The 27,622-nt window shown below is 40.4% G+C and overlaps 4 protein-coding genes across 8 annotated transcripts; 1 reads left to right on the forward strand and 3 right to left on the reverse strand.

The window, feature by feature from the left end:
* Window positions 1-385: 385 nt before the first annotated feature.
* si:ch211-153b23.3 (uncharacterized) lies at window positions 386-11,205 on the reverse strand. Of its 5 annotated transcripts, XM_054792394.1 has the most exons (14): window positions 10,271-11,205; window positions 7,865-8,789; window positions 6,274-6,405; window positions 5,839-6,039; window positions 3,842-4,030; window positions 2,293-3,753; window positions 2,125-2,217; window positions 1,938-2,042; window positions 1,755-1,864; window positions 1,482-1,673; window positions 1,249-1,411; window positions 1,012-1,177; window positions 842-936; window positions 386-758 (listed from the first exon to the last, which is right to left on the reverse strand). In XM_054792394.1, the coding sequence occupies exons 3-14, from the start codon at window positions 6,314-6,316 to the stop codon at window positions 673-675; spliced, it is 2,904 nt and encodes a 967-aa protein (XP_054648369.1). In that variant the 5' UTR covers window positions 6,317-6,405; window positions 7,865-8,789; window positions 10,271-11,205; the 3' UTR covers window positions 386-672. The 5 variants fall into 5 exon arrangements, with proteins under 5 accessions (XP_054648369.1, XP_054648370.1, XP_054648371.1 ...); XM_054792395.1 differs by lacking the exon at window positions 10,271-11,205 and having other exon boundaries at window positions 7,865-10,247; XM_054792396.1 differs by lacking the exons at window positions 7,865-8,789; window positions 10,271-11,205 and having other exon boundaries at window positions 6,274-6,639.
* Window positions 6,726-8,798, forward strand: irg1l (immunoresponsive gene 1, like). The gene is made up of 2 exons (XM_054791408.1): window positions 6,726-6,922; window positions 7,868-8,798. Exons 1-2 carry the CDS (start codon window positions 6,726-6,728, stop codon window positions 8,796-8,798), a joined length of 1,128 nt encoding a protein of 375 aa, XP_054647383.1.
* Window positions 11,206-11,397: 192 nt separating the features above from the next.
* Window positions 11,398-16,652, reverse strand: glod5 (glyoxalase domain containing 5). Its single transcript, XM_054792400.1, has 4 exons — window positions 16,511-16,652; window positions 16,097-16,252; window positions 11,962-12,117; window positions 11,398-11,877 (listed from the first exon to the last, which is right to left on the reverse strand). The coding sequence occupies exons 1-4, from the start codon at window positions 16,565-16,567 to the stop codon at window positions 11,749-11,751; spliced, it is 498 nt and encodes a 165-aa protein (XP_054648375.1). The 5' UTR covers window positions 16,568-16,652; the 3' UTR covers window positions 11,398-11,748.
* Window positions 16,653-17,194: 542 nt separating this feature from the next.
* rlim (ring finger protein, LIM domain interacting) lies at window positions 17,195-27,141 on the reverse strand. Its single transcript, XM_054792399.1, has 4 exons — window positions 27,011-27,141; window positions 25,693-25,919; window positions 22,248-22,352; window positions 17,195-20,651 (listed from the first exon to the last, which is right to left on the reverse strand). The coding sequence occupies exons 2-4, from the start codon at window positions 25,859-25,861 to the stop codon at window positions 19,027-19,029; spliced, it is 1,899 nt and encodes a 632-aa protein (XP_054648374.1). The 5' UTR covers window positions 25,862-25,919; window positions 27,011-27,141; the 3' UTR covers window positions 17,195-19,026.
* Window positions 27,142-27,622: the final 481 nt, after the last annotated feature.

Below are 27,622 nucleotides of genomic sequence, written 5' to 3' on the forward strand. Positions count from 1 at the left end.
CAGATTGTTGAAGCTCAAACATGGATACCGTCCTCCTCTGTCTGCCTTGCTGGCGGCGTCTTACCGTTGGGATTTTTTGTAAAAAAAGATGGAATAAAAATAAATCTAATATACAGTATGGACATACACACACATACGTTAAATAGAACGTGATTCATCACGTTCAACTAGAGAAATGTTTCAATCAATTGACAGCAATAAAATGTTACTATATTAATAAATTGCTGAAACTTTAAGTATCTCTTCTTATTTAATTCATGTTATTATTGCAGAACTGTATGTCATAATTTTGCACTTAAAGTAATCTACTGGAGACAACGATGTATTGGTGACATGTAGTGTTTATTTACACATGCATAGACATACAGCACATAGACAAGGAATGTGTTCGGAGGAGTGTGATTTCAGTTGATCTAGAAAAACAAACTATTTACATTAAACTTACAATCACAATGATACTCCTAACAAAGCGTACAACTGCCATAAGTAAAAATATATGCAATCTTTTCTGAGGTTAATTGTTTCCGTAACATTTTCTGAGCAACCCATACACTGTACCTGAATAGCACGCTGCTGGTTTTCTTTAAATACAAGACAATCACGTTGTTCAACCCTGAGATAGACAAATAGAAGAACATTCTCTACGAAGAAGATGAAGTGGGTAGCTAACAATCAGGCCATTGTACTTTTCACTCTGTCGAAAATCTCTCTGACTTTAACTGCAGGGACACATCCTTCCCTGAGAATCGAGATGGTGCCTGTGGATGGAGAAGAGCAGGTTAGAGTTCAAATGGGCATGATGTTCAACAGGATGTTTATGTGAGAAGAATCGGCATTGTACCTTCATCAATATTGAGGCAGTTGACCACAGTTGACGCGACGACTTCATTCGTCTCCCCGTCACACAGCACACCTTGAATCTTGTGGCCCAGTCGGCTGAGAGCAAACGCAACACCGGTGGGTCAGAATGTGACCTTATTGAATACGTTGACATCATGCAGTAGAGCTTACTCGATGACCATGCTGTGGTGGGTGCTGTCTGCTTCTCCGCTGGGGTTGGCTGAGGTAATAGCGAGGGGTCCGGTGATATCACACAGGTGGCGGGTCACAGTGTGGTCGGGGACTCGGATCATGATGCTGTCCCGGGTGCCCACTCTGTCGTAAGCTGGTCCCACCCCTGCACAACACAGACTTTTAATATGCGAGTAATTATTTTGTTGATAGCGAGGCAGAAAACCTGTGGTATACCCAATCTGAAGAGCCAATCGCCTTTGCTGACGATGCAGCTAATACCTCCAGGATACACATTCCGCATGAACTCCCAGAGTAGAGGACTGAAGGGAGGTTTGGCTTCCACCAGCTGTGTCACACTAGAGATGCAAATACAAATGGGCTTCTCTGCTGGTCTGTCCTAAACGGTCAGAAAAAGCATAGATAAGGTTTGACTAATGAAATTTAAATTAATTATTTTGAATTTGTACCTTAATATTATAGATTTTCTCAATAGCCTGTGGATTCTTGCAGGATGCGGCCAAAGCGTACACTGTGTCTGTGGGAATACCACATACACCCCCATTTTCCAGTATGCCGGCAATTTTCAGAAGCCCAGAGGTGAGTCTGGAGTTTGCCAAGGGGCAAGGTAGCTCCGGTTCACTCTCCTGCTTCACTTGCTCCTAAAAGAAACCACAGACATATTCCTTAAACACATAAAATTATAACAACACAACACTTGATTTCAAATCCTGACTGGTTACCTTTAACAAAGGAGGACCCAATGGTAGTAGTCTCTGGGAGAAGATGCCATTTAGCAATGATGCCAGAGCTCCATATAGACAAATGATGGAAAAGATTGCAAGCATGGCCACTATAAAGAAGCAAAGCATTGATTACAATTGACAGTATTGCTACTACAAGTGTTTGAAGGTTTATTTTCTCACTTTCTAGTTGGTAAGGCAGTCGCTGAAGAGTTGAAAGTAGAAAACAAACAAGTATCACCTCCATGGTTGCCGTGAGGAACACCAAGACCAAGTTCCTGTATGCAGCTGACATAAACAACAGTGTGAATTGCAATTTGCTTCAAGAAGCAATGATCATTTTCCAAGGATGATCCTTTGGTAATCTTACCACTAAAAATGAGGAAAGCATTGATAACCAGGAAAGCAATGGCTCCTGCTGTGAAATCATAAGCAACCCCATTGGAAAGTTGAAGTTGCTGACCTAGAAATTCAAAAGTTAGGATCAGAATTTTGGACCAAAAATATGAGTATCATTGTTAGAAACAACATGCTATACCTGCAAATCTAAACCAGGTCCACGTTGCCCATAATGCTGCATAGATAGACGAGATGACAGAGCCAAACTGGCTTGCTCCAGTGACTTTAAGTCGACTGACATAAGCTTGGATGATTGCGCCAGAGATGAGGACCCAAGGTATAGTCAGATGGAGGAATGAAGGATTGGTGCTGTTTACGTTTGCATGGAGAGCAGACAGAGCTGCAACTCCATTTAACAGGTAAAACAGGGAGTCTGAAGCCTGGTTTGTTTGGGCAGTTAACTCTTGTTTTGGTTCCCTAGACCTGCTCCAGTTGAAAACTCTCTTTAGCCGGGCAGTAGAGATGGGCTGTGGTCCAACAGGGATGAGCACCTTCTCTGCAATTGTGTTGATTAGCCGTGTGAAGGTCCCGTACAGGGAGGCTGCGGTGAAGATGGAACAAGCGACCCCAAAGAATATGTAATAGTCATTAAGAGGGATCTGGGGGATTGTGGAGATTGTGAGGAGGAGGAAAAGTATATTATGGGCCAGTTCCAGGGTATCCATGTTCAGGCTTCCACAGCAAAGCACCAGGGCTGCCACCACAAAGAACCAGTTTCCTACCATCGGGTACCTCCCTGAGATGATGCTGGTGTCCTCCACAATCAGAGTAGATGCTACAAACTCCTCCCAAGCCTTGATGAGCCAATACGTGGCATGAAAACCAAACTTTGTCGTGTGGTAGCCATCTTGGCGTAGATGGGAGTAGTAGCTGGAGAAGAGCTGGGCAGCTGAATTGATTGACACCCAAGCAACTCCCAAACCGAAAGATGTCATGAACCCGAAGCTGTAAAATGCAAAGATGAATGGTGCGACTGTGTCACAGAAATAACCCAAGGCCATGGGTTCTGCGTACTTTGTGTTTTTCTTCTTCTCTGTGCTAGGGCTCTGGTTATTGGCTGAAGTGGCAGTACCAAGCAGAAGGACATTAAAGAGAGGAGTCCCGAAGCCTTTGAGGGCGAGACGTTGAGTCAGACCTTTAACGAGCAGTGCCGCTGAACCGTAGATGGCGAACATCAGGATGAGCAATTCAAGAACCCCGGATACCACAAGAGCCCATGAACCTGACACCAGAGCTGCTGCTTCAAAAATTAAAGTGGCTGTTATGGCACCAAAAACAAAAGGCATGATGTAGTTGACTGTGGCTGAACAAAAGGCAAGGAGAAATGATAATAGGATATAGGGAACAAGGCCAGCAATAGCAGACTCCCTTAGGGACAGACATAAATAGCAGACTGGGATTTCTGTGGTTGAATTCAACATTGTCACGTTGGTTGTTATTGTCCTGGACAAAGCACCAAAGTAGATTCGGGTGGCACCAAAACTCCCCCAAAGAGCAGCATATCCAACAAAAGCAGTGGCACTGAGATGGTCGTATTTTCTGAAGGAAAGCAGGCCTGCCACCAGTTGGCAGATACCACCAATCAGGATAAGATGGACGCCTAAAGAAATAAGATCAATTTGCATTGGTCAAGCCAGTTTGCTATGCACATTACTATCTATGATATTTCCAAATAAAGCACATATTACCAGCAAGTATGTTTTCCACGCCCTGTGGAGGTATTCGAGTGTGCGCGGTACCAAAGTTCTGTAGAAGTACGAGGAACGCACTGATTCCATTTGATAACATTCCTAAAACTCCTGGCTCGCTGTAGAAACTGGCTGGAAAGCCATCTATTGTGGTCATGGCTTCTGTGTTCGACGCTGATATCACTTGCACTGAAAGAATAAACAGTAATTCATGCATACCTCAGTTCATGTACTTCATATTATAAACTGTGACACAAACCACTGTACGTCTCATTTAGATGGTTTGGTGGTGGCAAATTATTTATCAAAGGCTGAATTATATGTAAGCAGCTTAGATATAATTCCTTGCCATTACCATCACCTAAGTTCTCACTTTACTTTAAACATGTTTAATAAAGTTGCATTGAAGTACATCACGTTTACACTTGCACAAATCAACATGTCTAGATAGATAGATAGATAGATAGATAGATAGATAGATAGATAGATAGATAGATAGATAGATAGATAGATAGATAGATAGATAGATCTCTGTTGTGTTAAAAGCCCAATGGCGTGGGGGAGGAATGATCTGCTTAGTCTTTCAGTGGAGCAGGGCAGTGATAGTAATCTGCCATTGAAATTGCTCTTCTGTCAGGAGAAATTACTTATAGTTTGCTCACTTATTGTGCTTAACTTGTACCAGATTATCATTTTCTTAAAGGGGAAAAAAAGACAAGACTTTAATAGTCTCTTGGCTTATTTTACAACACATTTCTGACAGTGAAAGCCTCTGGCTGAATAGAGTTCAACTATGTTCAGATCATTAGATAAATCTGAAACATTCCTGCCCTAAGGTATAACTCATAAGGACAACTCAACATTTTTATACTGCACCAAACGATCGATGGTACACATACATTATACACACACTTTACATGACAGCTTGAACAAATACCACAATTAAACTAGCACAAATGTATGAGTGCTGCTTTTCTTTTCAAAGTTATGATTTAGGAGTACACTATTAGAGGAGCGGGTATACTAGTACACACTAGTACAGTTTTTGAGAACCTGTCAAATAATAACGCATTTTGCCCTGTGAAACATTACACTTTATTATGTTGTCATCAAAAGATAACATACAATTGTTTTCCTCATAGAATTTAAGGGTAAATAAGGTCCTACCTGATGAAGATGCTGCTATGAAATGTTGACTTTCCCCTGAGCATGGATAATAAATACACCTTCCTGCAGGTGGGAGGGGTTGACGAGAATTCCCGACATGACCATAATTTTTATTGTGAAACTTGATAGATGACATCATGTGGCAAAATAGAGTCCCACCTCTACTTCTAAAGAATGTTGATTGAAAGAAACAATGATGACACACACACACACACACACACACACACACACTCACTTTGTTTAGAAAGTCCTTCCTCTCACCTGACAATGTCTGGTGGAAAATGCAAAACCTTCCTTGTTCCACCTTCATCTCGTCATTGTTCCACCTTGACTATATAAGGCTGGTCCCTACGCCACTTGACCAGCGTCAGCATCCCATCAGCGTCAAGAAGTAAAGAAACTTGGACCAGTTTGAAGCCATGAGCTCCATTTTACAGGTACACTTAAAAATATATATTTTTAACACTATATATCTGTGTAATTCCAAAATAATGTTTAATTTGTGTCAATATTTAGTATGAAATGATGTGATTGCATGTGGGACAGAGATTACACTGACCTGTTGTAGCACCCTCTCCTCAGACTAGGAACTCTTTCCCACCTCTGTCTTTCAAAAGAGGTTACTGTAATTAGCAAGGGCAGACTATTTCAATTCAAGGCAGACTACCAAGTATATGCATCTCTACAGAAAGCCGCCAGACCAATCTGGACCGTCAGAGGACTGCACAAGTCTGCAGTGGAAGGTACGGTTAATGCAACAAATCTTTGCCAATTTGTCTGAAGCCTTCTCCCTAATTTTTCCCCATTACACTTCTCTTACCACTCTTTACCCATCAAGTCTTGAAGTGCCACACCCCTGAGGACACAGTCACGGCCAGTTTTGGAAAGTTCATCAGTGAAGTAAAGCCTCAGCACTTGTCCTCTGTGGTCCTTCAGCGCAGTAAGAGGATGGTGCTGGACAGTATTGGAGTTGGCCTCCTTGGCAGCACAACAGAAGTGTTTGAACTTGCACTGCAGCACTGCCAGGTGAGCTTGTGGGAATATTAAAACAGATGAAAAAATGTAATTAATGTCTTATCTAAAATAAGGCAGCATGAGGACAGATGTGAAGGGGAAAATCTCTGGTTATTGCATTATTTGTCATCATAAACGACCTTCAGTGAATGTCTTACAAAGAAACATATTCAGTACCTGATGAGTGATGAGACATTTTAAGGTCTTTAGTGGGTCGGGTGTGTGTGCGAACGATGACTCCAAGTGTTTACCTGCCTCCACCTTTTCCCTCCACAGCTCATGTACGCCAGTCATGATGTCAGCTCAGTCTACGGACGCAAGGGCACCAAGCTCTCGCCAACACTGGCGGCTTTTGTCAACGGAGTGGCGGTGAGCACGAACAGCTGGAACAGTACAAACAGCAGACAAGCTGTGAGGCCTTAATGTACAAACTACATTAGAAATGTTGACATTCATTCAAGGAACAGTCTTACATAAGGTGTTGTTGACAAACCCTGAATGACCTCACTTAACTCGAAATTTCCAACAATTAAGCCTGCAAATACTGTTTGGCATCCTCTCTTAATAAATCATCAGGAGCAACGTTTACTATAAGATTTCCCAGTCTTTTAAAAATGGATCTCAATAAAATGTCCCACAGAGCACTAGGGATTAAAATGTTACTTGATTTTTTTTTTCCCCCACTTTGATACAGACTCACTCCATGGACTTTGATGATACTTGGCACCCTGCCACCCATCCCTCAGGAGCGGTGCTTCCTGCTGTGCTGGCTCTCAGCGACATGATGCCTGCCAGCAGCAAACCCAGTGGCCTGGACTTCCTGCTGGCTTTTAATGTTGGCATTGAGATCCAGGGCCGTCTGATGAGGTTCTCTAATGAGGCCCATAACATCCCCAAGAGGTGAGTGCATAGGAGCCTGGGTCAAAACTGATCAAGTCAATAATATTGCAGAATGTACGGTTCTCTTCCTCTACTGTTACATTGACACTATTTGATGAATTTATTTCTCAGGGTTCTTAATAGAACGTTACAAAGGAGTAGTAGGGCCACACTAAAAAGAAACAATAAATAGTTTCAAGAAACATTTTTAACAAATGTGTCATATTAAAGTTGACACTTGCCATTTATTAATATCATTAAACATTTGTGAAAATATATCAAAATATCTGTTAAACATTCGTACAGCACGGTAGAGGGAAAGTCATCCGGCATGAAAACCAGAGGTGGGAGCAAGTTAGTGTTTTGCAAGTCTCAAATAAGTCTCAAAGTCAAGTCCGAAGACACAGGCTTGATATTTTCCAGTCCTTACAAGCACTGTTTAGTGTCTCCCAAATAAAATGGCATTTTAAAAATGGAACAATATATAACATTTGACAAATACAATAAATGCATTTTGAATTGTTTTATTTTTTAAGTAAAATAAGCCCAGTGTTACAAGACTGGTGATAGTGATAGTGTGTACATTTGAAATATGTTTTCTTCTAAAATTGTGACTATTACCATAACATTAAAACATTATTTTCCTCAAATTAAGAGCGTTTTAAAAAAGATTAATTTAATTCTCAAAATATTACACCATTACTCTAATGGTATCATTTTTTCTTTCTTTTCACCTTGGCCCTAAAACACCATCAGAAAACAACATAGAATTTAATTAACAACAAAATAAATAAAAGGCTCTCTAATTCTCCCTAATGTTATTGTTAACGTTTGTGTCTTCCCTGCTATTTAATCGTTTCCTTTGTCAAAATGAGTGCAAAATGGATGCTGTGACCCCTGTCGTGTATATACACAACGGGGGTCTCTGCTAGAAATGTAAACTGTATTTGTGTGCATTCTCACCAGGTTTCACCCTCCCAGCGTCGTGGGCACCATGGGAAGTGCAGCAGCCTGTGCTTGCCTCTTGTTGCTGAGTCCATCCCAGTGCAGTCATGCCTTAGCCATTGCTGCTTCTCTATCAGGAGCCCCAATGGCTAACGCTGCCACTCAGTCCAAACCCATCCACATCGGCAATGCCTCCCGTTTGGGGTTGGAAGCTGCTATACTGGCTTCCCAGGGACTTGAGGCAAGTCAGCTAGTCCTGGACGCTGTTGAAGGAGTCGCTGGTTTCAATGCTTTCTACAAAGACTACGTGCCACAGCATTTGGAGTCACCTAATGACAACGATGGCCATGTGTTCTTGCTAGAAGAGCAGGATATGGCTTTCAAGCGCTTCCCTGCACATCTTGGAATGCACTGGGTGGCAGATGCTGCAGCCTCAGTCCACAAGCATCTTGTGGGCTTAGGTCCTGGCACTGTGTCTCCAGCTCAGATTCAGGAAATCCTGCTCCGAGTTCCCCTATCAAAATACATCAACAGGCCTTTCCCAGAGTCGGACCACCAGGCCCGGCATTCCTTCCAGTTCAACGCTTGTAGTGCCCTCCTGGATGGTGAAGTGACCGTGGAGTCCTTCACCCCTGCTGCCATGGCGCGTCCTGAGCTCCTTCAGCTGCTTAGTCGGGTCCGTGTGGAGCACCCCCATGACAACCCAGCCAATTTCAACCAGATGTATGGTGAAGTCCAGATAGAACTTGTCGGGGGGGACATCCTAAAGGGCCGCTGCGACACCTTTTATGGTCACTGGCGCAAACCACTGACCCTAGAGAGCCTGAGAAAGAAGTTCAGGAATAATGCAGGTGCCGTTATTCCCTCAGATAAAGTAGAGAGGCTGATTGAAATAGTGGAAGAATTGGACATCAACAGGGACTGCTCCAATCTTCTCTCACAACTGCAGTGAAAAGACAGGGTTACAGCTGACTAAAATAAAGCAATACACTATTTTGTTACATCGCAAAAGATGACTTGAGGATGAAGTGAAGGGGCATTTATGCACATGAAATGTTCCAGTGTGAGAGCTGGAAGAAAATCTGGGGAAATGTATTATTTTACGTTACTGTTTAATGTACACGTATGCCTGACAATGACTTGTATAAATATTAATTTATAAGTACAAATGCATTGCTTCTATTAATAAATTATTCACAACAATGATCTTGGAATCTGAATTATTGATGGTGCTCGTCTCTCATTTAGAACACCTACACACAGGAGAAAAACAACAAAGTGGTCCCCCCAAGGACCAACATGGTTGGCTTCCAAGTTGTTGTCATTTTAGGAGAAGTTTTTTTGTTCCAATGCGAAATAATGTAAAGTCTATCAATCCATTGCAGGTATTTTAACATAGACGGGAAGAGCAATGCTGCCACCTAGTGGCCTTTTAAATTAATTGGTGTAATTGAGAAAGCTTGGTGATGGCTAATTGCTCATATTGCTACGTTACATAGCACAGCAGTACCTCGGTTAACGTCTGCCGCCATTAGTGCGTTTTGCATTTTTGTTCAAATGTTGCCTTGGATTGCGTTCGCCCGCTTGTGTAGCGTCCAGGTTTGTTTAGGCCACCATCTTGGATCATGCGCCAAAGATAAAATCTTGTGATACTTGCACGTGATCGTGCAATGCATTGTGGGCCGCAGCGGCGCCATTTTACAGCAACAGTATTTGTTTATATCAGATCGGCTGCGCCAGAGACAGATGCACGACATAACAAAATACACGGACCGCTCAAAGGAGAAAGCCGATGGACCGTACCGAGAGAAGGGTGCAAGACCTCCGTATTTTATGGCTTAAAGAGAAGACCGTCGTCGTTTCAGAGGCGGCTGTGTCATTTGCTGTGGTGCACACACATACATGCATACACAACTCCAGTTCCCGCGTAACAGTCTATCAACGCGGCAGGAAAAACATCATTTTACATTTTTAAAAATTGTGGTTGCAGCAGAATAAAGATGGTTTTGTGGCGTCTTTTCCAACAAAACATGGTAAAAGCGATGTTAAATTTTGAGTTGTCCATTCGTCATTTGTAATTATTTTTGCATAATTTTCTGTACTTAAAACTATAATTACTGTTTATAAAATGTTTGGATGTCTGAAACGGCTTAATTGGATTTACATTATTTTATAAAGGGAAATTTGCTTTGGTTAGAGTCTGTTTTGGTTTGAGTCGGACCTTCTGAAACGGATTAATGACGTCAACGAAGGCACCGCTGTACTGAGTAGCCAGAGCCTTCTGTGTGTTGTGCTTAACCTACAATTCCATTTCTATGGTTAACATCACACTTTTCCTCTGCCCTTTATGGTACACTTCTGCCACGTCAAATAAAACCCAAACAAATTAAACACGCTTGTGGAATTCATGTTTTAGGTACTCACTGAGCTGACGTCTCACATGATGATGGCTTGAACGCCAGCTTTTCAAGCAAGTTTTTAGTTGAACTCCAAATTATGCAACCTGTCTGACTTCATAATACTGGATGTGAGACACCTGTAAAGCAAATTGTATTGAGAAATGAGAATTGAGTTGCATTTTGACAACTTTTCAATAAGACATTAAACTTGTCTGCAACAACAGCTTTAAAACACACTTGTGACCTGAGCAGCTGATGTTGCTGTTAACACTGTCGTGGAAAATACATTAAATCAGAGTCAAAACATACTAATTATTAGGGGTGTCACAAGACATACACGAGATTGGGTCTGAGAGACTAGATGAGATTTTTAACATTACTTTTAGGAAAAGTACAATGTCAAAACATGCCAAAATATTGCATCTACTAATTTTATTTCTGCTACGTTACAATCTTCTGCACTCTGTGTGTCGGGTACCGGCCACACCAAGACAAACTGTGTGACTGGCAAAAGGGCTCACTCCGTTCACGCCGTTGTTCTGTAGAACAAACGCACCAATTGCTCAAGCCAATGCACAGAGTGAAACCTCTTCCTGCCTGTTTGGAGGCGGGAGACGAGGAAAACAGACCACATGGTAATATATTGAGGCTGGAAAAATGATCAAGTTCATTTTCACTTATTGTGTCATGAATTCACTTATTGTCATCCTTAATGAGAAATCTTGTCACATTTTAATCTCGCAAGATCTTGTGACACCCCTACTAATGCTAAAATACATGATGCCGTACAATGCTGACATTAAAAGTCAGTACATATTCTACTGACATGTCCCTAAAAGGCTCTATTACTTTATGTCAATAAAAAGTAATTATTTGGGATTGAAGTATTTTAAACGTCTCCTCGATGCACCACAGCAATAACTAGAAATGCATGGGTGTAGACAACCACAATGTACCCCACTGGACATTATATGGATTTCCTCATGTATTCGTAGACAAAATCACAATTACAGTATTAGTCAATATTACAAAACTAGTGCCGAAGGTGGCAAATTATAGTTTCATTTGACTCCAATTGTCATAAATGAAATTGCTTTCAAAGGAAATTTATTACATGGAAATGTAGTAAATGCAAAGGCAGTGTGTGAACAGAACAGGTGAGTAAATAGGCAGAGATTATAATTAATAACTGTGTTACACACATTTTAGTTTGACATGTCTACTTAAATATTCATATTTGAATACATATGCATAATTACATTCAAATTAATATCAAATATTATGATGTATTAATATTAAAAAACTAATTTCCTCATATCAGTTGCAGGGAACAATACAAAATAACCCTGCTAGCTAATACAATCTACTGCTGCGTAAATCAAGTGCATGTGTTTACTCCAGTACTGTTCATTACGGCTTAAAGCAGAAAACATCAAAAGACAGCGGTTGTAGATTTTGGGATACAAAGAAGCTCAAGAGGACATCTTAGTCTTAAAATTTGTCTCATGTTTCCTGGTTGTAATTGGACACTTCAATGAGGTTTTTATCTGGATCTCTAAAGTACAGAGAGGTGATTGTCCCCGCTGCTCCAGTCCTCTCCACTGGGCCCTCTTCTATCTGGACTCCACACACCTACAGACAAGACACAGCGATACAGGGCGTGGCAGTAGTACTAATATACAAATCATTAAGCATCAAGGGATAAGGCAAATGTACCTTCAGGTGAGCGGCTACTGCCGTCAGAGGGGTTTTGGTGATGAGACACAGGTCGGCAGAGCCTGGGGTGGGATTCTTGGCTTTAGGCTCAAACTCCTGTCCGAGTTGGTGAAGGTTAAACTTCTGCTTCCCAAAGCCCAGAGCCTTACGGTTCCCCTTAGTGTAGCAGAGATGACGTATGAGTGGAGAGAGGTGTCTTAAAGTGATCAAAGCAGAGGGCCGCATACTAAAAAAAAAAAAATCTAAAGATGCAGAGGGCCACTTTTAATTTTCTGAACCAACCCATAGATATGCAGAGGCGTTTTTTTATATTTAAAGAATAAACAGCATGCATCTCACTTTTGTGTTTTCCGTGACAAGCATTCTTGTACATTTTTTCCTCTTAATATTATGGTCTTTATTCTCATAATATTTTGACTTTATTATTCTAATATTATAACTTTGACCTAAAACCTAAATTTCCGAAAATTGAAACTTTATTTTTGGTTTTGTTTTTCATAATATTATGACTGTTAAAATGTTTGGTCTTTATTCTCATACAATTACTGCTCTTTTTTCCCCACAATTTTGCTGTTTTGATTTTCTTTTTTTAGCAAATATTTCATCTTTCTTCTTGTACATTTTTTGCTCTTATGATTGTCTTTATTCTCATAGCATTTTGACTTTATTATCGTAATATTATAACTTTTACCTGCAATCTATATTTCCAAAAAGTGTAACTTTCTTCTTTAATTTTGATAACTTTACAATTTGGAGTTATGGCATTTTCAATCCAATATCTCAACTTTAAGCAATTTTTTTCACAATATTATGAATTTACTCTCCAAATATGTTGTCTTTATTATTGTAAAACTACTGTGAAAAAGGCTCCTCACTATTGTAAAAAAGGCTGTAAATGGCTGCTCTTTGGACACCCCCGTGCTAATCAGTCAATGTTATGCAATCAAATTCTGCCATCTTGTGGACGTTCTCTTACATTTAAGAACCAGCACGTCCTTGTCTGAGTCCTGCGCTAAGAAAATATTTTCATAATGCATAGAGTAGATCCACACTAATTATTACAAACTATCCACTTATTCTGCTTAAGTGTGCATAGTAGCATTGTCATTTCTAAACAGATTCTAATTAAATAATAATCCAAAAAATATTGCCAGTCAACCTAAGCCATAACATGTCCATCTGAACTGCCTTCAAGGCAATTATGTCCCACTCCATTCCTGTAGGTGGTGATAACGTAAGTATGCACAGTATATGTTACAAGGCAAGCAAACAGCAACCTATTTTTATTGCGGCGCCATCTGTTGTGTCTGGTTGGTCACTACTGCATTTGCCCCAATGCATCATCCTTTTGCATCTTTAAGCTGGAATCACGAGTGTTGCCAAAGAGCGAAAAGGTACATAATGCAAGTAGGTTCTGAGCTGGTTAATTTCTCGTGGTTCCATAATCTTTTCTGTCAAAAAGGTTTTTCTCTCGCAAAGCGGCAATCAAGCTCCTCATGCATTGCTCCTTATTGCTTGGGGATTGCAATATAGAGTAGAGGATAGTTACAACAAGTGTCTTTTGAACGTCGTGGCTGCTGCTCCGTCCAATATTTGAGGGGAAATGTTCATTATGTGCAAAAGTACCTCTTTCGTTTACTGTTGTTTTTCTGTGCAGGTTTGTTGCAGGGTGTTTTTGTTAAGCAGGTTTATGATTGGCTGTTCAGAAACGGAGCTGTTGCCTCTGGGTGCTGTTTCTAATACATTCAGAGCTTTGGGCAGAATCCTGTCATTTATTTATTTTCTTTTGCTTGTTATGCAGTAAAGGTAGGAGGGGAAAAGCACAGAGTAATTTATAGGTTAGGCATGGCTCCACTGTGGAGGTATACACAGCTGTTACTTCGGCCTGATTGGAGTTTGCATCGCAATAATGAAGCAATGTTGCAACAATGATGTCATCTCAGAAAGACCGTGAATACAGTATTTCTAGTATGCAAATGGTTAAAGCGCTATGACTTTGATAGCTGGAGGGAGCTTACAGTATTCATATGGTTAACATTTACAACGGCCTTTCATTTAACTCACACGTTTGACTCTAATGCCAAGAATTGTCAGCTTCCACTTTGAGTACAACCACTAGAGCTTGATTTAAATATTAAATATGAATTCAGTTTTTTTTTTTAAAAAGGCAAGTATGTTTTCATAAGAATCATTTCCATACAAGGAGTATTTGTCCAGGGTGTACCCCGCCTCTTACCCAAAGTCAGCTGGGATAGGCTCCAGGATACCCGCGAGCCTAGTGAGGATAAGCAGCATAGAAGATGGGTGGATAGATGGAGTATTTGTTATTATTAGGCAAGGCAAGGCTAGTTTATTTATGGAGCACAATTTGTACACAAGGTAATTCAAAAATGCTTTACAGAAAAGAAGAGTAAAAATCACTTCATAAAATCATTCCATAAAACACAAAATCATTCTAAAATCATGACATAAAATTCCAAAGATCCATGCATCTTCTATGCCGCTTGTCCTCATTAAGGTTGTGGCGTAGATCATTCCATAAAATAAAAAAATAATAGTGAATTAAAATTGGAGAGTGCTGATAAAATACGTTCTGTTGTCATATGCACAGCTGAATAGAAACGTTTTCAGCCTGGATTTGAACATTGCCAAAGTTGAGGATTGTCGCACATCTTCTGGAAGACTGTTCCAGATTTTGGCAGCATAAAACTGAAACACAGCCTCACCGTGTTTAGTCCTGACTCTGGGCACCCGCAGGAGACCACTCCCTGAGCTTCTCAGATCCCGAGATGGTTCATGTGGCTCTGACATGTCACAGATGTACTTTGGCGTAAGACCATGAGCATATTATTGTTATTCTTATTATTAGGCCCTGAGGGAAATTTTGCTGCATGTTTGAATGGGGAAAAAAGTCATCCTGTGGACAACTATAAATATTATAAATTGAATGTTCGCAGCCCAAATTGAAATTGTAACATTAGTTTACGTTAAGATAAATGTTGTTGTTGAATTAAAAATGGTATTTTCAATGGGACATTTCTTTGTTGTGAGTGGACAACTGTGTTTTTGTGTGGCGTCGCCATATGAGGCTTATTTAAGGAACATAGACGCCAATTCTAAAATGTTTTAAAACAGAATATCCTCAGGCAAACGTCCCAATGCTCCAAACACAGAATTAATCCACAACCATAAACACACAAACACCATAAACAAATGCAACAGGAAAAAGCTGCAATTACATAAAACGCTGCAAGATAAAAAAACAAATGCAAAAGAAAAATGTTGCAAATGCCAAAAACACACAAACCACACTTGGCTTGTTTTTGGTCTCATTCTAACACTAAAAGTCGCTGCGTGAATTGGCAAGTCAGTGTTTTACAAGTCTCAAGTAAAGACGTGCAAGTCCAAGTCAAGTCTCAAGCCAAGACAGGAAAAGTCAAGGCCCAAGTCATAGGTTTGAAATTTGAGTCCTTACTGCTTAAGTCATAAGCACTGTTTAGTGTCTCTCAAATAAAATGCCATTTTAACAATCTATTCGATTTGACAAATACAAAGAATGCATTTTTTTTTTTCCTTAAATAAAATAGGGCCAGTGTGACAAGTATAGTCACAGAAAGAGTGCTGACGTAGCATTCAGGATTTAGTCAGTGCACAGAAATGTAATCCACACATTTGTTGTTTGTCCTGATTGAACGTTTAATGAGGCAGAATCAAAGGGAAAACATGCCAACTTTCTTATGGGCATCTCGTGTCTTTAAAGAAGGACATTCCTCCGGTCGGGCCTATCTGGTACCCTGGCAAACTTCCATTGTGTTTCATGAATTTGAAGCTTTTCTCTCGCACAGTTGTTTTTAGAATTCACAGCAGGTTTATTTTTAACTCTTGTAGCGTTTTCCCATTTCAGTTATTTAATGGTGCTTGTCTTGTTTTGGTTTTTAATTATTTTAGTGTTTGGACGTTACTGCACAACGTTCACCCCTGTCGGCCACCGTACAAATACCGTTTGTATTCCTACACTACGGGTATATTCATTTAGCACAACCAGGAACTCTGAAGGGTTAAATCAACAGGAGTACGACAGAAGCAGTATTCTACAAACAAAGTAACTGCAACTAATGAATCTCCTTGTTCATACCTTAAAAGTGACGACCTCCATGCCCAGAGTTGATGTGTAGAAGTTGATCGTGTCTGACACACTTTTCACAGTAAGCACGAAATGGTCCACATGACTCACTTCCACTGGACATGTTGCCTTGAATTTAACAGTTGCTTGAGTTTGAGAGAAGACAGTCTGAAAGAAACCAATCATTACATTCGTAGTGAAGTGAATGAAAACACATTGTATTATTATATAGCCGCTTCCTGTTAGCAATGTAGCTATCACCCGCTGTAATTAATCAGTTTAGTCAACATCTTAGTAGCGACGCTCGTGCGTTCAGCGAAAGCACTATAGATTACCAATCGCATTTAATGTTGTATATAGACGAGACGGCCAGTTTCATTGTAATAGAATAAATGTTCGCAATTACAAAAAAATAAATAAAAATACCTGAAGAGTGATCCTCTGGACCGGCCAAAGACGACAACCAGCTCTCCGCAGTGCCATTTTTTGTCTGACACAGCCACTTCCTTGTTGGTGCAACGCAACCACAGACGCTCACATAAAAGGCAATAAAACATTACTATCTAGTTTTATTTAACGGTGTTTGGGTTGCCGGAACAAAAGTAATTTATTCATGTGTTAACAATTCAATATGCCAACAATTAGTGATGGTCCAGGGATTGTATGGGTTTGAAAGGACGTCATCGATGTTAAACAAGGTGTGCAACGTGCTTCGGGTAGTGCTTCATCTGCTGAAAGGTTTGACTCACAAATATGCTTCTATGCCCGTTTTAATGTCTGATTTGCGAGTGCTTGTGACGTGTTGGAGACAATCTGAATACAATGTCTCTTTCGTTCGGGCAAACGCATTTTTTTGCCAACAATGAATGCGTTTGCCCAAGTCAGACCGGTAGGGGGCGCTCTATAAGTGTAATAGATGGTCATGATCCAGCAACCAACAGTATGATTCACTGTGACGTATATAAAGCATTTTCACAGAATTGATACCTACAATACTTCAGTAGCATAACAAGTTGTTTAATTCAGCGGTTAGTCTCCTTTAACACCCATTCAAATTGGGTGGGTCACAGAACAACGCCAAGCATGGCCCCAAAAGGAACATAGTTCATATCGTTTGTACACAAGTTTATATAGTTAATACACAGTTTATAGTATTCAACAATGACAAAATCTTGCATTCATTTGTTTGTTGGTCTGCAAAGCCAAGAGTAATAACCGTGGCATGGATGAGGACAACAAACATGCCAAAGGATGGAAGTAGAATGATGTCCTCTTCTCCCTGCATGTTCTCGTCAATCAACAGTGCTATAAAAATTCAAATTCAAGTCACATCATTTAAATTAGCTAAAAATGAACTTAAAACATTTTAAAAATGCAACAAAATCTTAATTTAGGAATTAAGACAATAATTTTAATAACAGCATTTATTATATTGTGTACGTTTGCATGTATTGCACACTGTTATGGGTGGTTGGTGGCTAAACACCTTGACAATAAACCTGATACAGACAGGAGCGCCGTGGTGCGAGTCATGATTTGTACATGAGTCATCATTTTGTGTCTTGAATTGAGGCATTAAACCTAATAATCTCAATATTATCTTTGAGCATTTCAACTCCATTACAGAAAATGTTAACGTAGGAATCAAGTAGACCAGCAATAGATAAATTGAAAAAAATAATTGTGCACTTTATTTACATATAAATGTAATTAATTACCTTTTACATGTGACGAAAGGATAGAATTTGGGCATGTTTCTCTTTCATAGTAGTAAAAAGGTAAATGGGGGTAGAGGGGACTAACATGCCTACAACACTATCAAACCAACCTACTACCAAGACATCCCTAATTTGTGATATCAGTGTAATTTGCTTTTTTTTTAATGGCCAAAGGTTACATTATCCAAAGGTGACTTGCACTTCCTTTTGCCTGAAAAACCATCTACTTTATAAAACAATTAATTATGCAGCTAGCTCATGCCATAGTGAACAAATATGGCTGAATACGTGTCACTTGAAGTAGCAAACCAACAATGTCCTCATTTGGCTGTCACAATCACTAAATTATTCACTCACACATTGATACCAGCTGTTTGTATGTAAATTAAGGGTTGCTCTTGTAGACAATAACATTGGCCAATATGCTCCTAATCATTACAGAAAATTATTTACAGTACAATAAAAAAAATACCACTGATACAAAGCATGATTCAAAATTATTTATACAAGCTTATTTACAGCTAATACTTTGACCTGTTGTAACTGTACCAATACATACCTTATGGCATATAAGGCTTGGTTTCAGAGCCAATAAAAAAAAAAGAATGGTGCAGATTTGAGCGGCCCAAGTGTGCACAGCTTTTATAACCAGATAGTTGTCTTTATATACAGGGGCTTGCTTTAACACACAACTTGGCCCAGTGCATAAATCAGTATGGTGACTAAAGGTTGATTCAAACAGCATGCATGGTGTGTGTGTGTGAGTAACTTTGGAAAGTTGTAATAGTATAGCTCTACAAATGGACACGAGGTTGCAGTGACATTTTCAATGTACAATGGCCGTCTCAAAAAGGTATAACTATTCATATTTGTTGTACAATGATCGTTTACAATGAAACATTTGTTTTGGCTGGGTAAAGCATGATATTCACAAAAACCTGATTAACAGGGAAGGAGATAGCCATGTGCAGTGGAGATTCTCCGCTGATGTAAAGAAAATGTACACATGATAACCAACAATGTTCATACTAACTGATATATCATGAAACCACAGCAACCCTGATCTCCGCCAGTGGCACAGCATGGACCAGCCCAAATCAAACATCACAACAAATCCAAATGGTATGAAAGGAATACATTTCAACAAATATCCTTCTACTTTAAATGGTTAATGGACTTGGGTTATTAGATCATTAATGTGGGGGCAATAAGGCCTGTTATGAACTACACGACACTCTCGCGATTGGTAGACACCAGGACAGCCCTGCGACAGATGGGGCAAGTAGAGTTTTCCGATAGCCAGCGATCAATGCAGTGCACGTGATACTCATGGGAGCAGGGAAGCTTGCGGAGCTTGTTTCCTTCTGCATACTCTGTTATACAGACACTGCAAGTCTTCAAGGCATCACTCTCGCCAAAGTTGCGCATGGCAAGGTTGTCAATCTGTTCTTTGGTCAGCCCTTGGGGCTGGTCCTCATCTTCATCATTTAATAGGAAGAAGTGAGCTAGTCGGAGAAGGGGTAATGAGCTGGGCTCCTCAAGGCTGAGGGGGGGACTGGGTCGAGCCCTGGCACCAGAGGCCGGCGGAGCAACAGCAAGACCCTCATCTGCATCAATCTCAAGAGTCTCGACTCTGACACCAGCAGCTGCGGGTGGTTCATCAGCAGCAGGAGGAGTGGTGCCCTCTGGGTTATTGGGGGTTTCAGACATTGGCACATGGACTCCGCGGTTGGAATCGGAAGAATCTGAGTCTGAATCCATGAGGTATCCAAGTTCACCAAAGCCTGTCATGATCTGTCGAATCATAGACTGGAGAGCCATTGAGGTCGCCTCACCCAAACCTGCATCTGAAATTCTGCGAATAGGGATACGAATTGTGCTGACGTAGGTCCGGACACCAGCGCGTTCTGAGCGCGAGAAAGTCCTACGAAATCCACCACGCTCGCTTTCATAAAGAAACGTGTTATTTGAGTTCTGTGATCGTGAACGGGTGCGACTGGCAATGCTGTCTCTTTGGCGATACTCACCGGGACGCACACGACGCACCTGGAGATCCAGCATTATAGTCGGCGGCCGTCGTCCAGCTGCACCACCTTCGGCTCCGGTTTCTCCTTCATGAGGTGTGACGTTTGGGGTCTCGGGGCTTTGCTCAGTTTCAACACTGGGCTGCTGAATGTCGCTCTCAGGAGCACTTTGTCTAGAAAGAACATGTTGTCGAGTCCGAGAACTACCCTCAACTTGAGGCGCAGGTGGAGCACTAATCTCTGTGCTGGGGCCTTCAGACATTTGGGCAAAACGTGGACTTGGGAGCTCTTCCAGCTCATCTAAACGAAGAGGGGAGCGACTCCTGGCTGTACGAGCCCTGGTCCTGCATGGCTCAGAACTGCGACTACGAGCCCTCCTGTGCCCTCTACGTGGAGAAGGAGAAAGTGTGGGTGGAACTGGCACAACAGCTGGTGAGCTGGGAACTTCTCCAAGTGTCTCATCTGAAACAACCTCTTCCCGTTCAGGCTCAGGTTCTACTATGACCGCCATCTCCTCAACAACTGGTTCTTCTACCACTCCTGTCTCCATAAGAACCTGCGTGTCAGGATTTTCCTCCACTGCTTGAGACTCAGCAGTTTGTTGCTCTCCTTCGGCAGCTGCCTGCTGCTCAGCTAGGTTGCGGTTCACACTGATTTCCAGGCTGAAGCGAAAGTCTCCACTGTTTGGGTTGGTCTGACTAACTGCCCGCCATGACTGGTTTCCACGATGACCAGTTCTGGTTGTGTTGCCTGTGCGCCTCACTGTATTTAGCCATTCAAGGAGACTGTCTCCATTAGCAGGATCCTCTGAGGTTTCAGGTTGCTCTAAAAATGATAAACAAGACATGTAAAATAATTTCTACAAAATGATTACATTAGGAGTGTGACAAACTACTGATATATCAAACTGTCGTAATATTTAACCCTACTACAGATTATCGATACACTCTCGCTGTGTATCTTGTTATTTATTTTTTATTTTTTTACAATTATTAAAATAAAGCCGCTATAAGCTTCTTTCACCGTTCCTCCTCAGTGAGTTGAGTCACCATTTTACATGTCATCCAGGAGGAGCTCCTCACCAGAGTGGCAGAAAATTGAGAGAAAGTCACAAAAGAAGAAAAAACAACGGCCGTGCTATGAGGTGCTCGGACGGTGAAGTTAAATGAAGTTAAAAGATTCGGCAGCATAGTTGAAATCAAACGTGTGGACTCGCTTTGGCTTTTACAGCGTGGATTGGACAAAGCTGGATAAGGACCTTGCAGTATGTAAGAAGTGTCTCACAAAAGACACACTGGCTGCACACCTCGTTCGTCAGCACGCTCACAGGGAAAACTGTGCCTCTTAAAGAAATGTTGATTTTTCTATTCAAATGAAAAATGTGTTCAATCAAGAGAGGTGTTTAGTTGGCTTCTTTTATTGTCAACATAGTCCTCATGCCGCTCTACCTCATCGAGGTCATTCTCTTACTCTTTCCGGTGATTAGGTCACTACTACTCTACTAGAGTAAATATATATTTATGTTATGCTTGTATTTAATAGCTCTGATCTGCTTGAGAGACATGAGATGATGTTTTCTGAATGAGTTTAAATAGTATGACCGTTTGGCAGACACCTAAAAAAAAATCTTGTTATGTGGCACGAAAACAGTCTGTTTTTTGCACTATTGTTGTTTGTTAAAAACTATTTTTTTTTTTGTTTCACCCTATCGCCATATCGAGATACAGTCGTCCCTCATTAATAACAGTTAATTGGTTTCAGACCCGACCGCGATAAATGAATTTCCACGATATAGAAATGATAACAAATGGAATAGTTTCATAGTTAGAGCATAGAAAGCCTGTTTCTGACTTTCTAAATATGAGTTAACATTATTGGAGCCCTGCAGACATGAAATAACACCTCTATAGTCGCCTTTACACTCCCATTATTCATTGCTTACATCACATCGCACGACTTCAATGCTGTAGGAACTTGAGAAGGCCGCTAGCTAGCCAGTTAGCCTCAAATTTATTTCTTCTAAACTTAGGAAGCCAAAAACTTACCACTTCCATACAAAATGGGAGAACTTTTTCCCCCCTCTCTCATGTCGGACACGCCATGGCTAACTTCATTACTTCATGCAGTGTTAAGGTAATGTAACGTAAGGTAATGTCTCAATGTTTTGTGTCATTACTGCCACCTAGTGACCAGAATAGTAAAGATCACTTCAATTTCAATATGTTTTGACTAATAGACATAGTCTACCACGAAACAGCGATCATTTAATAATTTATTTCTGAAAAACCTCAACATAGCGATAATCGAACCTTGACTGTATTATTGTGAGCCATGTATCGCAAATCGTATTGTGAGCTACCCTGACATTCCAGGCCTTAGTATACATTTAGATTTAAAATGGGAAAAACAAAGAAAACTTACCCCCTGGATCTTCTCCATTTTCAGTCCTGGGGGTGTTAGTCTGCTGCTCTGCGCCATTTTTAATATGATGAAGTCTACTAAACAGCTCGTCCTCTGTTGCTTCTCCTGAAAACAATATTGAAAGACAAAACAAGAGCATGTTATCAAAGAGAAAAGGTTTGTCTTGTCTGACTGCGTAACTTGATTTTGTTAAGGTTATTTTATGTTAAGTTCACATTCTCAGACACTACGTGCACATTTTTGCACTAAAATCAGACGTCCAGTCAATTTGGATTACCCAAAACATGTATTTCAACACAATACAAAGCCTTAACTTATTTGTTTAAACCTCAACAACAATATACATTTTAACACTTAAACTGGGAATAGTGGAGAAAAAAGAAAGAGGTGCTGTACTGGGAAAAAAACAAGCTATACATGTGACATGGGAGCTGAAGATTTGTGTCACTGTCAATAAAGTATATTTCAAACAATAGTGGCCCATAGAGCTGTTGGCACGACAATGCTAAAAAAACCTTTAGACTTACCAGGGCATGCCACTTTCCAGTCAATGCCCTCTCCTTGCAGGATGATCCTCTAAAGGATGCTCCAAACTTACATTCCCCTTCCCACTGTCCTGGGACAGAAACGGATTGGGTATGTTCAGTAGAGCACTGAGGCTATGGCATTTTCAGCATAGTGACAAATCCAAGCTTCCAGGGCATATTTCTCAGCACAATATCTTCCGATTCAGGCAAAAAAAACAAGAGATTTTAACAAATGGCGGAGGGAAAGAATTACCTCATGGTCACATATAGACTAATATTAGATAAACTGATAACTACTTTACAACGAGGCCTGTCACAATAATCAATGAAGCGACTAACTAACTGTACAATAAAAGAAACAAACGCGATAATTTTGCCGGCCTCGATATATTGACATGTGCATGAACGTGAATGGAAGTTAGGTGGGTTAGCTTAGTTTAGCAGAGCATGCTAATGTGGCTGTGTGTGTGCGTCTCAGGCTCTACAGGTGTGTTTACACAGTGTACTTTTACTGCTTGTTAATGTAAGTGGGCATTATACAAGGCCCGCAGATATCGTGCAAGTTGTCAGTGAAATAAGGCGACAGGCACGTTTATTCTTGCTCCCAGCTCGTCTTAACCGTCAACAGACACTCAACACACAATACACTTCCCGCCTCCAAAATAACAGCCACATCCTGTCTAATTATGCTAACAAAATAAGTGTATCATAAAAATATCTTACATTACAAATGGAATTGCATTGGTGACTACGTCTTCCTTAGCCACAAGCACAGGCATTACAAATTGTTGGGGATTTTGTAGAAATGTTTGCAGTGGCTGACATCCATTACATTTTTTTTTTTTTAAATCAATATTCACACAATAATGAAAGTGACCGATTCAAAATCAGAAATATTGTCATTTATTGCGATTTTTGTAAGTGCAATTTTTGCCAAGAGTCCATTTTATTTTCATTGGAGTTTTTTTGTGTTTTTGTTCATTTTATTTAAAAACTCTTGACATTCCAATTACAATGTTGAATACTCATGAGAAATTAAAGTTTATTGCTTTTGATACGGTATACGCATTATTATGCCATATATTATCATAACGTTCACAATAATATCGTTTATCGGCAATAAATTGACGCACAATTATCGCCCAGCAAAATGTGTAATATGCAAAACAACAGCAAATCAACACTAATTGTAAAAGGGACAGAAGCCAAAATTATTATTCTCTATTAGGGCTGCACAAAAAAAAATCTCAGTTCACACTAATATGCGGTCTAATTTCGAAACGATGACGATGAAAAAAAATAAATAACGTGCAGCATCACAAACAAATGATGCCATTTTACTCTGGGACAGCTGCACTGTCGTTGGCATAACAGCCAACAATTCCTCCTCACTCTCCCTGTCCCCCCCTGCCTTGTCGACCAGGGCGAGTTGGCTCCACGACCCTGGTTCTCCCCGCTGTTGGCCGTGTGTGGAGCCAAAATAAAATAAATATACTGTCCAGTGAGTGAGCAAGCCACATATTTGACTTTATTTTTTCCCTCTATTTCTATTAATTTCTAACAAGAAAGTCCCCCGTCAACGGTCCATGAAGAATGGCAAAGACCATTGGAAGTTTCTTTGAAGCAGAAAAGACAATGAGGAATCTAATAATAAAAAGCAATGGGATTTCTGTAAAATGTAAGCACATGGCCCTGAATATGGTGTGTATGTGTGTGCATGCATATGTGAAAAAAAAAAAATCGGCCCAGAGAATCGCAATCTCAATTATAAGCAATAAAATCATAATTCACATTTTTTGCAGAATTCTGCAGCCCTATTCCCAATACATTTTCAAGCTCCACAAACATCAACATACACATCCTGCATGTCAAAGGTTTTGTAATATGCCACATGCTAGATAAGAGTATGTAAGAAAAATGGCTATCAATTTGTAACACTTGAATTAAAAAAAAATAATCTGATAGACATCCAGAGTAAACAGTACAATACACAATATTCAGAGAAATCCAAACAAATAATGTCGAACAATTTAAAATAGGGAACTGATTGTGAATCCAACAGCACACCCTTACCCATTAGGACATACTTATATCAGTGCAATAATTCTTAGGCTGGATTTACACTGCAGGTGTACGTACCCAATTCTGATTTACTTCCCGATACGCTATTTTACACCTACCTACATCTACGTAGTGATGTGTGAAATCTCATTCATTCATTGTGCCGCTTAATCCTCATTAGGGTGGCGGGGGTATGCTGGGGCGAGAGGCAGGGTACACCCTGGACTGGTCGCCAGCCAATCGCAGTGTGTGACATCTCTTTGTTGACATTTTTTGAAAGCCTCAACCAAACCCCCAATATGTGCACACTGCCAAATTGCAAGTAAAAGCGACACACTGGTAGACGGTGTGACATTGTGCAGCGACAAAACTGAAGATAATAATTACGTACCATGTAGTGGTCTTGGACTGACATTTTAGGCCACTTGTTTCAATGCAGGTAACTCAATAGTATTCCATATAGAGAGCCGTCACTATTTAATAGTCACTGTAGTTTTCACTGTAGGTGTGTTGAGCGGGTAGATGTGTATGTGTATGTGTTTGTCACCAAGATATTCCACTCATTAACTATTAAAAAGAGACCCGATTATGATCCGAGACTACCTGACTCAATTGGTTATTTTTTCCTTTACGCTGCCATAGCACACATGCAAATTGGGTACGTTTTAAGAACCAAAAAATAAACACCCTGAAAGTGTGTCACTTTGTCGTGTAAATCCAGCCAAACCGCTTTATATAATTAACGCAGCATGCTTTTAGTAGATACGAAACATTTTGATTTAATATGATGCAGGCCCTGATCCATATTTATAATTATTACAATCTTGTGTAAAATTAAAAAGATATATATATATTACCTGGGGTTCCCAACAGATTGTTGTCTCTCATGAGACGATAGTCCTCATCACTAAGATTGTTGACAAACTGGTAGAAGGCTTCCTCTCGGTCCAGACGATCCAGCTGCCGCCTGCGCTGTGACTCAGGCTGGTCACTGCTGCTCTGCTCTGAACTGTCGGACCCTTCCATTGGTTCAGAAGGGGAAGAGGTCGAAGGATATGCTCCAGTCCCCAATAAGATCTAGATGCTGCAGGGCACATCAGAAGATTACATGAATAAAAATGGTTGAAGCAGAGATTAATATGGTTGGTTAAATGACATATATAAGTTGGTATAATTCCAAAAACATTGACACCGTCCAAAAGTACGTGAAAATAACAAAGAGACGGGCTTTAGAAATGTTTAGTAGAAATTAAGTATGAGGGGAATTCTAGACCTTTTTAAAAGGCTGTGTTTTCATGAAGCAGCAACCACATTATTTCCCTGCCGATAGTGGTGGAAACTCTTTGCGTTCCATTAAATATGAGATAATCAAGCCAAAACCTGTCATTAGCATTTCTATTCGGTCTAATGCTTGAAGAGCAAACTACAATGCTGGTCGCACTTCCTATCAGTTTGCCGACCCACAAACACTGAACGATACGTACAAAAAAGCGAGATGATACAGTGCGTTTGGCAGCTAATGTCCAAGTGATTTCGTGGAATATGAAAAACACATGCATGGAATTTGGGCTTTAAACAAAAGTGCGTTATGATGACCGAGATAAATACAAAAAAACAAAATGGCATCAGGTAGCTTCGCTTACATTGGACAGCTATATGTTCGTACTGACCACGGTTGACATAATCTATAACTTGTCACCGCCCGTGTGGGTTGAAACGGCATCACTTCCAATTATAGTCAATTAAATGTATTTCTAACATTTACTATGTCCGCTTATGAGTAACCAAGGTAAGAGTCAAATGGGTAACAAGCCAAGCTAAGTGGCTTCCAGGCTAACTAGCGGAGAAGCAGCTAGCCACATAAACTACCAACAGGCCTTCTGACAATTAACGCTATGTTGGCGATTAACTTGACGAGAACGTTTAACATCCTTAAACTGACGCTGACTCATATTCAGGAGAATCTGAGCAAGCTGACACAACTCCTATACTTACTTAACGACATGGACTGGTTTAAAAATACATAAATGTGGTGTCATCGAAAGCTAGCTAAGCAGAAGCCAGTTAGCAATGACGTTCTCAACCTGTGCCCAGCAAACGGGATCAAATTAGTTCGCTAAAAATAACCCAAGCGGGAAACATAATCCGCTCGTCAAATTGTCACTATTACATTACCTGTTCGGTGATGTGAGTAAATATAGGCTCACAAGGCCAAGTTGTTAGTCCCGTAACCTTTAAAAACGCTCGAATGTTCAGCTAAGTGTAGTTTCAGGAATCCATTTTGTTTCTGTAGGGAACGCTTCGATCTTCCGGAAATGATCATAACACAGTTTCCCCAAATTTTGTCTTGCAGGTAGGACATAATGACGCCAGTACGCCTGTTTGGGTACGTACTGTTTGGCTTATCGGGGGAAGGCACTACCTGGAAGTAAAAAATCAGGATTGTTTTTCAAAGTACTTATCTTATAGGAATATGTTGTTTGTTTTGAACCGACTCCGCCACAGTTCAACTACAGCGTCACGATGTACTTATACTCGCATGTATTGTTTCCATGAAATCACCATGCCAAACTGAGTGGTCGAACACGTTGAAATTACCTCAATATCATGTTTTTTCCCATTACGTTTAACCTACATCATTACACGTTATATTCTATTTAAAATTTAACCCTGTGTATACGGCAGTCGTCGTTATAGTCAGCTGAAGTGTGTGCTATGTAGCCCAATATTGGGCTACAGACCTAAAAATCTAATGTTTGTATTTTATTCATTTGGTCTTGTCATTCC

Source organism: Dunckerocampus dactyliophorus, chromosome 11, assembly GCF_027744805.1.
Source record: "Dunckerocampus dactyliophorus isolate RoL2022-P2 chromosome 11, RoL_Ddac_1.1, whole genome shotgun sequence".
In the NCBI taxonomy this organism is placed as follows: Eukaryota; Metazoa; Chordata; class Actinopteri; order Syngnathiformes; family Syngnathidae; genus Dunckerocampus; species Dunckerocampus dactyliophorus.

Coding starts and splice junctions, on each gene's coding strand:
- si:ch211-153b23.3 (XM_054792393.1), bottom strand. CDS start 5,318: ATGAAGGTGGAACAAGGAAGGTTTTGCATTTTCCACCAGACATTGTCA. Junction 4,031..5,008: donor CATAGCAGCATCTTCATCAG/GTAGGACCTTAT, acceptor TTATTCTTTCAG/TGCAAGTGATATCAGCGTCG. Junction 1,674..1,754: donor TGGGTCCTCCTTTGTTAAAG/GTAACCAGTCAG, acceptor GGTTTCTTTTAG/GAGCAAGTGAAGCAGGAGAG.
- irg1l (XM_054791408.1), top strand. CDS start 6,726: ATGGACTTTGATGATACTTGGCACCCTGCCACCCATCCCTCAGGAGCG. Junction 6,923..7,867: donor GCCCATAACATCCCCAAGAG/GTGAGTGCATAG, acceptor CATTCTCACCAG/GTTTCACCCTCCCAGCGTCG.
- glod5 (XM_054792400.1), bottom strand. CDS start 16,567: ATGGCACTGCGGAGAGCTGGTTGTCGTCTTTGGCCGGTCCAGAGGATC. Junction 12,118..16,096: donor TGGAGGTCGTCACTTTTAAG/GTATGAACAAGG, acceptor TGCTACACTAAG/GGGAACCGTAAGGCTCTGGG. Junction 11,878..11,961: donor CAGTAGCCGCTCACCTGAAG/GTACATTTGCCT, acceptor TCTTGTCTGTAG/GTGTGTGGAGTCCAGATAGA.
- rlim (XM_054792399.1), bottom strand. CDS start 25,861: ATGGAAGGGTCCGACAGTTCAGAGCAGAGCAGCAGTGACCAGCCTGAG. Junction 22,353..25,692: donor CAATCTGTTGGGAACCCCAG/GTAATATATATA, acceptor TATTGTTTTCAG/GAGAAGCAACAGAGGACGAG. Junction 20,652..22,247: donor AAATGGAGAAGATCCAGGGG/GTAAGTTTTCTT, acceptor TATCATTTTTAG/AGCAACCTGAAACCTCAGAG.